At 41.1% G+C, this 15,439-nt stretch overlaps 2 protein-coding genes across 2 annotated transcripts in view; both read left to right on the top strand.

Moving 5' to 3' along the window:
- Window positions 1-4,396: 4,396 nt before the first annotated feature.
- LOC105558161 lies at window positions 4,397-7,481 on the top strand. The gene is made up of 3 exons (XM_012005716.1): window positions 4,397-4,420; window positions 5,354-5,442; window positions 5,825-7,481. The coding sequence occupies exons 1-3, from the start codon at window positions 4,397-4,399 to the stop codon at window positions 7,479-7,481; spliced, it is 1,770 nt and encodes a 589-aa protein (XP_011861106.1).
- A 4,292-nt stretch (window positions 7,482-11,773) lies between these two features.
- LOC105558159 (probable cytochrome P450 305a1) overlaps window positions 11,774-15,439 on the top strand; it is an 11,225-nt gene continuing 7,559 nt past the window's right edge. The window contains exons 1-3 of the mRNA XM_012005712.1: window positions 11,774-12,061; window positions 13,360-13,611; window positions 13,808-14,096. Of these exons, the coding sequence (XP_011861102.1) occupies window positions 11,974-12,061; window positions 13,360-13,611; window positions 13,808-14,096 (629 nt within the window). The 5' untranslated portion in view covers window positions 11,774-11,973. The remainder of the gene's footprint in view (window positions 12,062-13,359; window positions 13,612-13,807; window positions 14,097-15,439) is intronic.

Raw genomic sequence — 15,439 nt, 5'->3', positions numbered from 1 at the left:
GATACCGGGCCTCTCTCGAGAAACGTCCTCTTGTTATTTGGGTTACCCGCGCGGTAGACAAGCGCATGAATCTGTTTCCTATCCCATACACTGCGATTGCCTATATATTGCCGTTTTATCTCGTCTCGGGTTTCAAATTTCTCCCCAATTATGCCGTGGCCCGTGCGAGATTCCGAATGATAAAAACGTAATAAAGGCAAGAATAGTGCCGGGGGATAAAGCGCGTTTTGACGGGACGAAAGTTGATAATAATTTATGCGTACAATTCATCGCAGCGTGAGATTTCATTCGGGCAGACCAAAATATTCTCTTATCTGATTGCCTATCAAGGCACGGGAAGAACATTTCATTCTACACTGGAAAGAACTGTTTCGCTATTACACTTGAATGTATCATAAAATAGGATCGATAGAGCGCCAATTTAAATGAAAAATTCTAAAATCTAGAATAAAATGACAGTATCGTCTTTTGTCGAATATCGTGGTGCCAACTTCTTGTGTTGTAAGATGGAGATAAAATTTTATCTAAACGCAAGAATATATAAACTGACATTTATATAAGTTACTCTCGTCTCAATATAATAAATAAATCTTTTTTAATTCGATAGAGGAGAATAAGAATTGTTGACTTTATTTTGATATTGTCTTATTTTTATACCAAATAAGGTTGCGAGAAATATAAATGTGTCAAGAATATTTTTGTCTCGGTAACAAAAATCTTTTCTACACCCACAGAAATAAATTTCCGGATCCAATGCTATTACACTTGAATGTATCATAAAATAGGATCGATAAAGCGCCACTCCTATTTATTACAGAGAAAGGAACATTTTAATCTTAAATGACAAAATTCTAGAATCGTCTTTTGTCGAATATCGTGGTGCCAACTTGGTGCGTTGTAAAAAGGAGAGAAAATTTAATCTAAATGCAAGAATATATAAACTGACATTTATATAAGTTGCTCTTGTCTCAATATAGTAAGTCAATCTTTCTTAATTCGATAGAGGAGAATAAGAATTACTGATTTTATCTTGATATTGTCTTATTTTTATACCAAATGAGGTTGCGAGAAATATAAATGCGTCGAGAATAGTTTTGCCTCGGTAACAGAAATTCTTTCTGAGGGTGTAGCTAGTCATGGTTTGCTAAAAACATTTTGCCGCCGTAACTATAAATTTCTAAACCACAGCAAACGATTTGCACCTAATATTGTACAATAGGCACAGTAGCAAAATATTTAGCTGCGGCAACTAAATATTATATAATATTATAATATTTAGTTGCCGTAGCTAAATATTTTAGAATATATAATAAATAAATATTGGTGTATAAATAATTTTTCGAAAAAGCCTAAACAGTATTCGTATTCTCAAGGAGCTTTCTATTTCTTTAGCACGCTGGACGTATGGTCTTGCCTAATTATATATCCAATTAAGCACGCACGCATGCAGCAAACCGAACGAAAGCGGATATACCCTCGCGGCGCGGGGAACGGTCGAACGTCCCTCCGGCGTTTTCGCCCGGAGTGCTCTTGTGCCTGTGCGGATTCGAAAATCTGGAGCAGCCAACGGGCGAGTGATTTACGAACCGGAATAGCGAGAGCATATGAGCATTTCGTGCGTGAACGCCGAGGCGTTTGTCGACTCTCTAGCGGACCGCGCGAGGGAATTCACTTTCATCCGTGAGTCGGCGCGACGTGTTAAACGGATATACGCACTTAACGCGGTTTAACGTCTACCGTTAAACGCACCGCGGGCAGGTTGAACGCGCCCGCTCGCGATCCCCGGCGTCCGTTTTCGTTTTCTACTCTTTGTCTCCCGGCGGCGCTCCTCCCCGATATCGCTCTCGATATATCGTTTACCAGCGGGCGAGAGCGAGCGCCACGTGTGCCCCGGCACTCTCGCTATCACCCTGGAATCTCACGGACGGGGCCCTCGTTAGATCTAATTTTCCCGGCCGCTCGTTGCCGCGGCCGCGCATTGTTGTCTCCGCGATAAAAAGCGGAAAATGCGCTTGCACACTCCGTATGCACGAAACCGTTCTCCGGTACGCTTTCTCCCGCGGCGACGCCGAGGAGCCCGTCGTTGCTGGAAGAAAATCGCGCGCCGCGGTCGTTTAAGCTTCGCGCAAAACAGGGCGATTAAATGCGCGGCCCGTAGGGCCCCCGAGATCGTCGGCAATTCCTCCTTCCGTCGCGGGATTGTCTATCCGACCTGCCTTTAAACGAGCCCGATTCCGCGCTCTCCCCATTAAAATACCTACTCCGTTTCACAACCAATTCCGCTGTCTCCGACGGACGACGTCCATCGCGTTTCACCACTATGTGCCATGTACGCGTACCTTCGCGCAAATAACGATTGTCTTGCACTGGCGTTCTAGGATTTCACTTAAATTAGCTCTATTTCGTCGAATTGGTTCCTTAAAAAAAAATTATATTCAACCCATCGTGCTTTGCAATCTGTGTTACCTGCTGTGTAAAATAAACACCTGTTAAGCGCTTATTGTTAGTACAAACGCCGTGGACGCTTCGAGCTTATTCTTCAAAGGTAAAACGAGTACCAGGAAGCGGAGTTACACGCTCTTTAATTTCTATCCCCGCGGCTTATCAAGTAATTAAAGCAATAATAACAACTTAGCAAGCAATTAAAATAATAACTCGGTGAAATTTTTTACTCATTTCATTCGCAGTTCTGAGCTATATTAAACACCACAGAACTAATATCTAAATTTTATGTATCTTAACGGCGTCCGCTCGGAATTAAAACGCATCGATTTGGTTGGTCGAAGCGTTTCGATTCCGTCGCGCGAAATTGAATATTTTTTAAGAGATGTACGTCTTAAACATGTATAGACGTGTTTGCATACCGTCATTTTGTTCCACCGTGAATTAATTGCCCTTGGAGCGAGGGCCGGGAAAGATTCTAAACTCATCAGATCTTCAGAGATCTAACACTTTCGTCGAATACTCAATGTTATTATCTATTGAAGTCTAATTATGTTCTCTTAGGACATTTAATTATACACTGAAAGAAAGAGAACTCTGATAGATTCAACCAATCGTCTGTTAGAAAATGGACGAGTCAGAATTCCTTTAGGATTTACCAGTTGTGCATCTAGCAAACTTCTGGTTATGAAATATCTTTTATGGTAAATCCTAAAGAAATTCTGACTCGTCCATTTTCTAACGGACGACTGGTTGAATCTATCAGATTGTCTTTTCAATTCAGTTGGATCACAATGGATAACGTCGAGCATTCAAGGAAAGTGTCAAATCTCTGAGGATCTGATAATTTCTAGAACTGGATCTCACGAGACATAACTAGATATTACACGATTGAGATGTACAATACATAATGAGATTCTTTTCTATTCTTTCCCGGATATTCAGTGGTACATTAGATCGTGTAATCGTTGCGAAAAAAGATTTGCGATTAAATTTGGACGTTAAAAACGCACTATCTCGCATCAGAATCCTATCTCATAATAGAGGACTTTCCTCTATACAAAAAAATATTCATCGTTTTAACGCGAGAAGCGATGAATGGTCCGAAAACCTGTTTCAGAATAGTCGTAGATTCCATTTAGAAAAACATTACGGCGTGTACCAAGCTGCCATTATACTAATAATTAATTACGTTCCAAGTGTATCGTTGTACCAACATCATTATATTATTAATAGGAAACAGATAGTGCAGCTTTCGCAGAGCGGACTCGCGGGGACAGCTAACCGGTTCGGCTCGGAGGAAAAACGAGAAACTCCGCTTCTGGGTATCTAACGTGGAAGAGATTAAAGCGTGCTTCCGTTCTTTCTCTCTCAATATCGAAATAATCTGGAGCGCGAGGCATAACCTTGTCTCATAACCTTGCGAGGCTTGAACTTCGCCGTTGAAACACAGGCGCCGGAATAACTGGAGGTCGAAATCGCTGGTTGCGCTCGCTCGACCGGATCGTGCTCTCGATCACTTTCTCCGAGTGGATGATACGGCTCGGCAGGACGGAGGCCCGGTCGCCGCGCCGGAAGTGGGGGTGCTAGAAAGAGGACGCTGGTGGAACAAGAGCCGGAGGAGGAGGAGGAGAAGGAGGGTTCAAGCTGTAAAGGGGTCCGGGGCCCAAAACGCGCGGCGGGCACTACCACCACCCCGCCAGGTGGAATTCCCCGATTTCCATCACGTGGGCCACCGCCGGGACCACCTCCACCGTCGACGGTTCGCCACCACCGCCGGTTCGCGTGAACCACCGGCTGTTTCCTTACCGCGATCCTCCCGCGGTGATATCGGGGAGGATACGCGCCTATATAACTACGGCGTTCCGGTGATTGGACGAAGTAAGCTACGTTTTCCTGCGCCCAGGGAACAGGAGTACGCGGCCCGAGCCCGACGGGCGGCACTGCGAGAAATATGAGGATTCGCCCGGGATGCGCGGTCAGTTGTTCCATCAATTTTCACTCTCTTTCAAATCCGGTGCCGATGTGTCGCGCGCGCGTTGTGCCAGCGCGTTTCCGCTTACGGGGAGTCGCGCGCTACCACCGATCGAGCTCCATCACCTGGTCTTCCGGTTGTCGGGCGCGACCTTGATAATTGCAGTCCGTAAAGATTTTCGACAAGTGTACCGCTTCGAGTTCGAGCAGGCGTGTTTCTCTTCGGCGCTTGCCACTTGTTCAGCGAGCGTGGTGCTTGACCTGACGGATGTAAACGGTCGTCGTTTCGAACAGGACGCATCGGTCTTTAACTAGCGTTTTAACCGCACCGCGATTTGCTATAATCAAATCGTGGCGGAGAGATTCGACGTAGGCGCGCATCGATGTTTTTGCAGACTGGTAAACTTATATATATTTATGAATCCACGGATTTATAAATTGGTCAACTTATAATTCCCCCCCCCCCCTCCTCTCTCTTTCTCCTATTTATAGTGGATTTGTGTATAAAGCTGATTAATGTGTGAAGTTATACGCGACTTTAAATTCCAGAACTCCACTTACGCTGACCTATAAACCTCTGGATTTATGAATTTGAAATTACCCATCGAAAATCTTTTTACATAAAATGCGAATTTTGGCCCACTTAATTTTATTTACAAATGTTATTAAGTTCCAGTTTTGTATCATCGCCGACCGCTAAATATCTCATCAATAGCTGCTGAAATTTTCGTATTCACGTATACAATTGATCGTAAATAAATTTCCAAAGTTATCCCGCTTGTCGACGTTCGCTAATATCTCGCGTTTTTATTTTGTTTGGCATAATTTTGATGCGATATTAAAATTTCTGGTGGAATGAGAGACAAGTAGATTTTTTTTAATAACTGTTCCCGCTGAATATTGCTCCATTATAGCTGTGTTATTTCGTTGTTTACAGGCTGTACTAGCGCTGCTACTGCAGGCCGCTCTTGTGGCGAGCAAGGCCGTAGATCAAACGCAATTGCAGCCACAATCGCGGCAGACCCCGTACGTATGACATTTACCTTAGTGAAATAGCGAATAGCAATCTCTTATTTCAATCTGCGTTTGATAGTAGTGGCGTGTCGTGCTACAAAAGATTGCATGCACAATCTTTTTAATTTAATCTTTAAGATTCAACCTGCAAATTGTGACACATTAATTTCAAAATTTCTCCCCACTTGTTTCGTTTTTGTATTTCGATACCTCACATTTAATAATATCGTTGTTTTATTCTAATATCGATGTAGAAGTAATCTATGAACCTGGACGGCACATCGTGCTAATTTCGAAAGGCTTTTCTGTGTACCGTGAAAGAAGAGTAAGATAATGAAAGCGAGCGTGCGATTATTAACGCTTCGGTGTTGAATCGACGTCATGGTGATTACAGGTACGGTACAGAGGCGCAGAAACGATATGGAGGCGACGGTGGTTTTGGGGGTGATTATGGCGGCGGTTATGGGGGTGGCGATATTGGTGGTCACTTCGGTGGCGGCGGTGGCGGCGGCGGCGACGTCGGCGGTCACTATGGAGGTGGCGACGGCGGCGGTCATTTTGGAGGTGGCGACGGCGGCGGTCATTTTGGAGGTGGCGACGGCGGCGGTCATTTTGGAGGTGGTGACGGCGGCGGTTATTTTGGCGGTGGCGACGGCGGCGGCCATTTTGGCGGTGGCGACGGCGGCGGACACCTTGGGGGTGGTGACATCGGAGGTCACTTAGGCGGCGGTGATATCGGTGGTCATTTAGGTGGAGGTGATATCGGCGGTCATCTAGGCGGAGGTGACTTTGGAGGTGGCGGCGGAGGAATCGACGAGCACCACGGCGGCCATGACGACCACCATGACAAGGGCTACTGGAAGAAGAAGCTTGTTTGGAAGCCGGGCTGGAAGAAGATCTGGAAACCGGCGAAGAAACAGATCTGGAAGCCCGCGTGGAAGAAGATCTGGAAGCCTATCTGGGTGCCGACTCAGAAAGCGGTGTGGAAGGAGATCCAAGTACCCGCGTGGAAGAAAATCTGGAAGCCCGTGTGGAAGGAGATTCAAGTGCCGGTGTGGAAGGAAATACAGGTGCCAGCTTGGAAGAAAATCTGGAAGCCGATTTGGCAGCCGATCCAGGTACCCGCTTGGAAAGAGATCCAAGTACCCGCGTGGAAGAAGATCTGGAAGCCGGTTTGGAAAGAGATTCAGGTACCAGTGTGGAAAGAAATTCAAGTACCCGCTTGGAAGAAGCTCTGGGTTCCCGAATGGGTGAAGGTTGGCATACCGGGCGAACACTATCACGGCACGGATCATCATGGATGGCAATACACGAGTCATGATCTTTGGAAAAAGAAATTGATCTGGAAACCGGTATGGAAGAAATATTGGAAATCGGCGAAGAAGCAGATCTGGGTCCCGGACAAGAAGCTCGAGTGGAAGGAGGCCTGGAAGCAGGTCTGGAAACCAGCGAAGAAGCAAATCTGGGTGGAGGATAAGAAGCTGGCCTGGAAGGAAGCGTGGAAACAGATCTGGAAACCGTCCAAGAAACTCGTCTGGGTCCCCGACAAGAAGCTCGAGTGGAAGGAGGCTTGGAAGCAAATCTGGAAGACCGATAAGAAGCTGGAATGGATCCCCGACAAGAAGCTCGCTTGGAAGGAGGCGTGGAAACAGATCTGGGTGCCCGCTTGGAAAGAGATCTGGGTACCAGCGTGGAAGAAGATATGGAAACCAGTCTGGATATCCGAGTGGTTCCCCAACGAGGACCATCATCCCCATCACGGCTGGGACCGCAAGGACACGCAGGCTCAGAACACACAAATTGTACCCTACAGCCCCGAGAAGGGGGTCCAGCAAAAGAGGCAAGCGCAACCACAACAGGCGCAGCCGCAACAGGGGCAACAACAGGCGCAACAACAGGCGCAGCAACAGGTGCAGCAACGTCAGGCGGACAGTAATAAAGTCGGGTCCAGGTCTTTCCAGGCAAATTCGCCGGCGATCACGCAGGACTTGGTACCACCGCCGGCTAACCAAAACGTTGGCCAAGCCAACTTTGCGTTCCCTAGCCGCTGAGCTAGATTTCCGTGCAGAATAACCGCACTGTAATCCACACACACAAAAAAAATGCTTGTACAAACATCTCCACGGGAGAGTGCTGTAACATAAGCCGCTGTATATATTACATCTTAGGATTTAAGATAAGGTAAAATTTAAGTTACTCGAAATTGCTCGACTGACGCGCTCCCTGTCCTTCGGAATACCATCCTTACCTTGACACGTCGTAACCATTATTTCTCCTCTCCTCGTTTTTTTATTTTTTTTTTTATGTACACGTTGTTGTCTGCCCAATTGTTAACTAATACTGTTACGAATAAAGTTTATAAGTATTTTGTTAACTCTCTGGCTTTATTTCACCCTTAGGCCTCGGATATGTTATCTTTTTACATGCAAGCAACCGTAACACGACTTTCACTCGGTTGTTTATTTGACGTGACAATAGAACAGAGATACATTAGATATACGGAGCGGAAGAGGAATCTAGAAAAGCATCTACAAGAAAACAAAAATTGTACGCGCATTTTTTATTTCTGTCATACGGAAATGGAGTTCGTCGGACGGACGGGTGCAACGGAGAAAACTTTTCAGATATCAAGCGTATATGGTAAATACGTTTAATATTCATTGTGCAGCAAGCGTATATAATTGGCGTGCACTTTTAAGCCTAAACAAATTGCGCTTACTTTCTAAAAGTCGTTTAGCCATTTTCCTGGCTGATAAAGTGTAAATAAACATTATATTTAATAACTGTTTATTTTTATTATCTCGTCACTTTTCTTTTCTCGTGAACAAGGACGTTTAAACTTGAGTTTCTGTTTTAGATTTCTAGAAAGATGTGCAACAAATTATCATTGAATGGGAGAAAGTACCGATATATTTCACACATCTACCTTTATCATTTCGTATAATTTCATCGATTACGGAAACACGTTAGAAAAAAAAAGGATAAGCAAGCAATATAAATTGCGTCTTTGAGAGATAATTGAACGATACAAGAAATATTATCTAGAATTACTTTACACGAAAGAAAGCACAAGGAACATCTTCGTTTCTTGTAAGCTATAAAAGTTTTGAGATACGACAAGCTGGCAAATTTAATGGTACAACTAGAAAAGAAACCTGCTGCGTGTCGTTATAATGTAACGAAACGAGTATTGAATAATAATGAATCAATCTATTATTTTCTACTTCAAAGATAAAAACGATCCTAAAAGAATTTTTCTTCCACGAGCGATCAATTGTATGTTGATTCTATTCATTTACATGATGTATTCGTTGATATAGTGGAGAGAAGAACCCAAGTTAAGAGCCTTATTATCGCGTTATTAAGCCGACAATAGCTTCCTCAAGAGCGAGCCGTCTAAATGGTCATCCTATAATTTCAAAGCAAAATCGCCATCCCGAACTTATGAGGCGAGGATGATGCAACGCGAATACGCGCACGTATCCCTGCGAAATTGGAGAAAGTGGAGTCTGTTATGGTAGGCAGAGGCGACCAGCATGTAGAGGACCTCGGCCATGGAGAAAGTATCCGTGCACCCACACAGCGGCATAAATTAATCCATGCCACCGTGCTGTGAGCGTCCCGGTAGGCCGCACCATATCGCAGACTCCGCTCGATTGATGACGATGACGACGGGATTTCACTGGCGTCCGACTACGGAAGAATGGATTTTTCTCCGATCGTGCGGCGACCGAACGAGGAAATAAAAAATAAAAAACAAGAAAAGAAGAGAATTAGAGAAATCGCGATACGTTTCCCGGTGTGTCGTTTCCCTGATGTGACAGACAGGAAACATTTTCACTTTCGTCCGACAGATCTTCGCGCGCGTGCAACATTTCGTGGGAGTTGCGCGACGACATCCTCATCTTCCGTCGTCTTCCCTTGCGGAAATTTTTGAGAAATATATGTATAAGTTAAGTAAGTCTTATTGTCGCCAGTGATGATTCAAGGAGGGAATATTTTTTAATATATTAAAAAATATTAAAGTCGACCTAACTGGCAAGAAGTGATCTTTATTTGGTTCACAACGTTTCGACCCTTTAATCAGGTCCTTTTCAAGTGTGTTCTATAGTTGTCGAAGTATCGTAATTTTCTTAATCGAAAACAGAGTGACTGCATGAGTCTGTGGTTGCAGATTCATCTGGTCACACGTGTTTCGGTCATTGGATTGTCTTATCCTGGTGTCTATCGTTGGCGTTTCACAGGAAGCAACCGTGTAGTTTCGCAAGTCAAATAAGACGGTGCACTCACTCTGTTTTCGGTTAAGAAAATTACGATACTTCGACAACTATGGAACACACTTGAAAAGGACCTGATTAAAGGGTCGAAACGTTGTGAACCAAATAAAGATTCCCAGTCAGAAATGACTCGTAGATCGATGTCAAAACGACGTCGAATCGACGTCAATATGATGACGGTTTCGATGTCGATCGACGAGTCATTTCTGACTGGGTCACTTCTTGCCAGTTAAATATATACAGTATATTTGAGTTTTCATAAGGAGGGGAGAGATTTCCATGTTTCATGGTAATTTTTTGTATTTGGTAGCGTAGTAAATACAGGGGATACGAATAACGCGCGTCTCTCGCATGTTACGTACGACTGTTAAATTCTTTTGTCCCGTAGTGCTTGAATTTTCTCAAAGAACTTTTGATAGCAAACGGTCGGACAAACACGTTCAAGGTTATTTCATTGAAGAAATTTCTTTTTTACGTTGTTTCTCCGTCGGGCATTCGTATGCAAATTGTTATTCGCAAGCGCGGCGGCCGGATTATCTTGATAACAGACATTTTACAACATAATAGGAGATTTCTAGGTATCGCGTATAAGCTTCACACGGGTGAGAACAATGTGCTTACTCGCGTCACCTCGGCTTAATTTTCACCAGAAATTACGATCAAGGATATCACCTGGCAAGCTTGTTATTCACAAACAAATTAGCCTGAATTCGTTTTCTCCTCGGGAATTTATCCCAGGGAAAACGTCCCAAACTCGCTAAATAACTTAATTTCGTCGTCTTAATTCTGTCTTTTATTTAACTCCGGATGCACTAATAAGGGACAATTAATATGTGGCATGCACAATATTTTATATTTAAAGAATTAACATTTTTATTTAATTTACTTTTGGATCATGCGAACTTAATTTATATTAACAACATCGGTGACTTTTATTGGCCGTATCTGGCAATTTTTATAATACAGAAAATTTATTGCGAAAAATATTACCTCAGCCAGGGTTTGAACCTGGACCTCCCTTCTCTCTAGGCGGGCGTCTCAACCAATTCGATCACCGAGGCATATGATAATATATTAGTCGCAATAGCAATATAAAGATGTTGTTTACGCGTCTATTTCGACTTTTTTTTATTGCTGTTTTTATTTTATTGTATTACTGTTATTGTGTACATATACTAATATTATCATATGCCCAGTGTTATGCATAGATGATTTTAAAATTAGCTAGATAAAGATAAGATAAAAATATATAAATTTATCTTAGATAAGATAAAGACGATTTCGTTTTGAATATGTCTAGATAAAAGATAAAATTATATGATGATTCATCTAGATAATTTTCAGATGATATTTTTAAGACTTCATATAAACACAGTAGAAAAAGTTATAAAAAAAATTATAGAAAAATTTAAATTATAAAGGGGGATATAGAATATATTCAGGTTAAGTTATACTACACACACACATAAATGCATGGTCTACAACGCCATCCATATTTAAATAGTGTAACTGTTAAGTATTTTTATGTGGCTCTAAACCAAATTATCTGTACGTTATCTTAGATAATTTAGTAAAGATAACACTTTCTTTCATCTAAGATGCAGATATAGATATACTTATTTTTATTATCTATATAAAGATAAGATAACGCTAAAATTTTATCTAGATAATCATCTATATAATTTTATTTAAATAACAGCAAACACTGCATATGCCTCGGTGGTCAAATTGGTTGAGACGCCCGCCTAGAGAGAAGGGAGGTCCAGGTCCAAACCCTGGCTGAGGTAATATTTTTCGCAATAAATTTTCTGTATTATAAAAATTGCCAGATATTATACGGTCAATAAAAATCACTGATGTTAATTACTGCTGGCGACTTTTAAGAATATTCTCATTGGTTAATTTATATTATTCGTATAAATGTAATTTATAAAAATACAGATTCTTATCGTTCATCCTCTTATCGTCACTTTTATCTACTGTTAGGACGTTCTAGTCAAGTTACAAAACAAAACAAAACCGTCGTGTTTCAACACCGGATTCCACGGTAAAGTCTGCGCATTCAAAAACGGGACTCATGCATAAACTGATATTTTTGTCCAGACCACAATGGTGATCGATAAAATCTTGTTGACTAGTTTTGTATGATATGTACATGCATGTATTCTCCACATGTACACTGCAGAACTGTGTATATAACACAGGCCATATAAGCGATCGTGGCAGAAGTTCGACGAGACGTATCTCGATACGTGAAAATTAAAAAATGTTGTTCCTGATTATCTCTCTTCTCTCAATCTTCGTTTGCCTCTACTGCATCTACGATTGTATCAAGCCAAAAGACTATCCACCCGGTAAGTGAAGTAAAACTCAACGACAATGCAATTACAACATGACACTTTCAAAGTGCTCAGTCTGGTGTTACGAACAATTAGTGGCCTAAACACAATTACTACATTTTTATGGTCTTCACACACATATCTTTTTGTAAGAAGTCTCGTTCACGCTGTAACTAGATATTATAATAGCTTAAAAAGTGCCTTTCTACAACGTCACAAGTTAATATTCCTGAAAGTATCTAATTTTGAAAGCCGATTTTTTAGAGAAAGTTATAGGGCGCGCGAGAAGTCTCTTGAATATTTAACTTGTTTCTAGAATTTTTAGTTCTGTCATAGACGACACCGTTTTTTTTAATGGAATGTATTTTCGACCGCGAGATAAATTTATCATTCAAATTCTTACGTTTTCCTAAATTTCGCGTTTTTTATCTAGTAATGTCATATCAAAAAAGGTATATATGAACATCAGACTAGTCGATCTAGTGTTTTCTTTTGAAGAATTCGTGTACTTCTAGCGTGACAGAAATGTATAATCGTCATTATACTCGGACCTTTGTGAATAATGCCCGGGGGAAAAACCATATATCCAATTTTATCTAATTATATAAAAAATGTCAGATATGATAAAAATTGATCAGATTATATCCAAATTTTAATGCAACCATTTAGAAGTATATCAAATCAGGTGTAGCCAGATATAAAAATAATACTTTACGCGTTTCCAGACAGTTCCGAAAAATTCAAAAGGGATTTTTCTTGAATTCTCGAATTATGAATCTATTCCATTTCTTTTCTAAAAACTGTTTGTATTCAGAACTTAAAAATTTACTTCTACAATTAAGAATTCAAAAGGTACACTTTTGTGAAATTACTTCCGGAAGCTATCGGAAAGAAATTCTTTTCATTTCATTTTGAATATACAATTTGCAAAGAATTTAAAAAAGTAAATCATCTTTGAACTTATAACGATCAACGTGCTACTTGGACTGATATCTCAGGCAATTAATAAAGATAGCTGTATTTTAATTTATGAGGATCTGAATCTGAAATTTAGATACTCTGGGAAAAAAAAGACAGTTATAACCCATTTTGGGGCCCACAATTAGTAATCGAATTATTTAGATTGTTCGTAACTCTAATCTCTAAATAACTGACTTTTTTTTCCAGAGTACAATTTAATAATGTTAATTTGCAAGTAATAAATGCGACGATCACCATCGACATTTCGCTGAACGGAAACTTACCAATGATTGTAAATTAATGTCATTAGAGTCAAGTCCGTAATTACGGGATTCCGAATGATGATTACACAGGTCCAGCGTGGGTACCGTTATTCGGATGTTTGCTCAAGTTCGGAAGGCTACGCTCGAAACATGGATACATTTATCTGGCTCTGCAAGAACTGGCGCAGACGTACGGGCCGATAGTTGGATTAAAGCTCGGAAATCAAAAGGTGGTGATGATTTCAACGTACGATCTGGTGAAGAAAACTCTTCTCCAGGATGAATTCAACAGTCGGCCGGACGGATTTTTCTTCAGGGTGCGAGCGTTCGGTAAAAGGAAGGGTAGGTACGCAGCTACTTATATGCACGCGCGGCGAACGAAACTCGAGATTGATGCCTCGAAATTAATGTGCCTTCATCAGTTGGATATAAAATTTGCAACGATGCTGAATTCTCTCCATTACACAACGATTCAATGCAGAAGACAGTTTCGCTCTCATTTAACTCCAAGCTAATCAAGCGCGCGTTGTTATTCTAGGCGTTCTGTTCATCGAGGGCCCCATGTGGTCGCAGTGTCGCAGATTTACGATGCGGCATCTGCGAACGTTCGGCATAGGTCAGTCGATTTTGACGGAGCAGTTGACTATGGAGGCTCGAAATCTCGTTGAGCATCTGCAGCAGATGAGCGAGCGTGGCGCGGTGATGATGCACACGGCATTCGACGTCGCGGTGATCAATTCTCTGTGGTTCATGATAGCCGGGCACAGATTCGAATACGGGGATCAAACGGTGCAGAAGGCGCTCCAATTGGTTCACGATGCTTTCAAGTAAATGCCTGCCGATCCATGTTTCCAGTGAGAACACTAACGTCGAATCGATGTCAATGGGGTCGAAACCGCGTCCCAACCGTCAGTTTTCGAAAATAATGAAAAGTTTAGGAACTTAATCTTTTTGTCTTACACTTTGTACTAAGATTACACTTTGTATCAGTTCTCTCCAAGATGTTAAAAGTATTCAGAACGTTCAACGTAGTATAATAATGGGACGTCGATTCGACGTTAGTGTTTTTACTTGATGTAACCCCATACAGCACAGATGGTTGCAGTTACATTGCAGAAACGTTGCAATCTTGCAGAGACATTGCAGGGATAAAATTGCAAACTTTCGATAGCAATATTGCAGCAACGTTTCAAAAATAATAAAAATATTATATTTTCTATTTAAACAATTGTTCTAATTACGAGAATTTTATAATGTTATTTTCGTTGATACCAATAATGCGCGAATTATTAAGTACTCCCATACGGCACAGAAATATTGCAACAACATTGCAGAAATATTTCTTTGCAACATTGCAATATTGCAGAAATGTTGCAAAATGTTGCTGCAACACTGCTGCAATCTTGCAGCAACGGTAAAGTGTCCGCCTTCAGAAATATTGCTACGTAACGTTGCAACAATGTTGCAATAAAATGATTATGCAATAATGCTTTGGAAATGTGCCAGTATACGGTTGAGCTGGATATTTTATGCGTGATAATTTTTCGTATAAATTTATATATATTTTTCGCTTAACAAACTGTGTGCTATTATTATATGTAATTAAATTTAATTATGTATATAATTAAACTTAATTACATATAATGGCATACAGTTTGTTAAGCGAAAAGTATATGTAAATTAACGCAAGAAATATTATTACGCACAAAATATTTAGTCCAACAGTATATTGATACATTTTCTATTTACTTATTTGTTGTAATTAGACGAACATGGCTGACTTAATATAAGTATTATTTTAGATTATACATATATACAAGTTGGTAATAGCTTTAACATACGAAGTGAAACCATTTTGAAACGCATTTTTAAAAAAAGTTTTAAAATGATAAATATCACTTAGGGCCAGTTTCACAAACGTCGGTTAACTGTTAACCAGAGTTCAGTCAACTTCCTATCTTTTTCTATTTTGTTATCTAAGAAGAGACAGAGAATCAATTAACCTTCGGTTAGCAGCTAACCGACGTTTGTGAAACTGGCCCTTAACGCGACGTAGATCAAAATGATCCGGATCAAAATGATCCGTGCTATGGCCTTGTTTACACCGATCGTTTGATACGCGTATGAGGTACTATATTCGTACTAAATTGATTTAGTCCAGCGGTGTAAA

This window comes from Vollenhovia emeryi, unplaced genomic scaffold (assembly GCF_000949405.1).
Source record: "Vollenhovia emeryi isolate VEMERY1.0 unplaced genomic scaffold, V.emery_V1.0 DF939373.1, whole genome shotgun sequence".
NCBI lineage: Eukaryota > Metazoa > Arthropoda > Insecta > Hymenoptera > Formicidae > Vollenhovia > Vollenhovia emeryi.
The sequence above is the reverse complement of the archived record's forward strand: the minus strand, read 5'-3'. Positions and strand labels throughout refer to the sequence as shown.

Excerpts from the sequence above, each read along its gene's own strand:
- LOC105558161 (XM_012005716.1), top strand. The coding sequence starts at position 4,397 with ATGAGGATTCGCCCGGGATGCGCG. Across the intron at positions 4,421-5,353 it reads GGATTCGCCCGGGATGCGCG|GCTGTACTAGCGCTGCTACT; the intron begins GTCAGTTGTTCC and ends CGTTGTTTACAG. Across the intron at positions 5,443-5,824 it reads CCACAATCGCGGCAGACCCC|GTACGGTACAGAGGCGCAGA; the intron begins GTACGTATGACA and ends TGGTGATTACAG.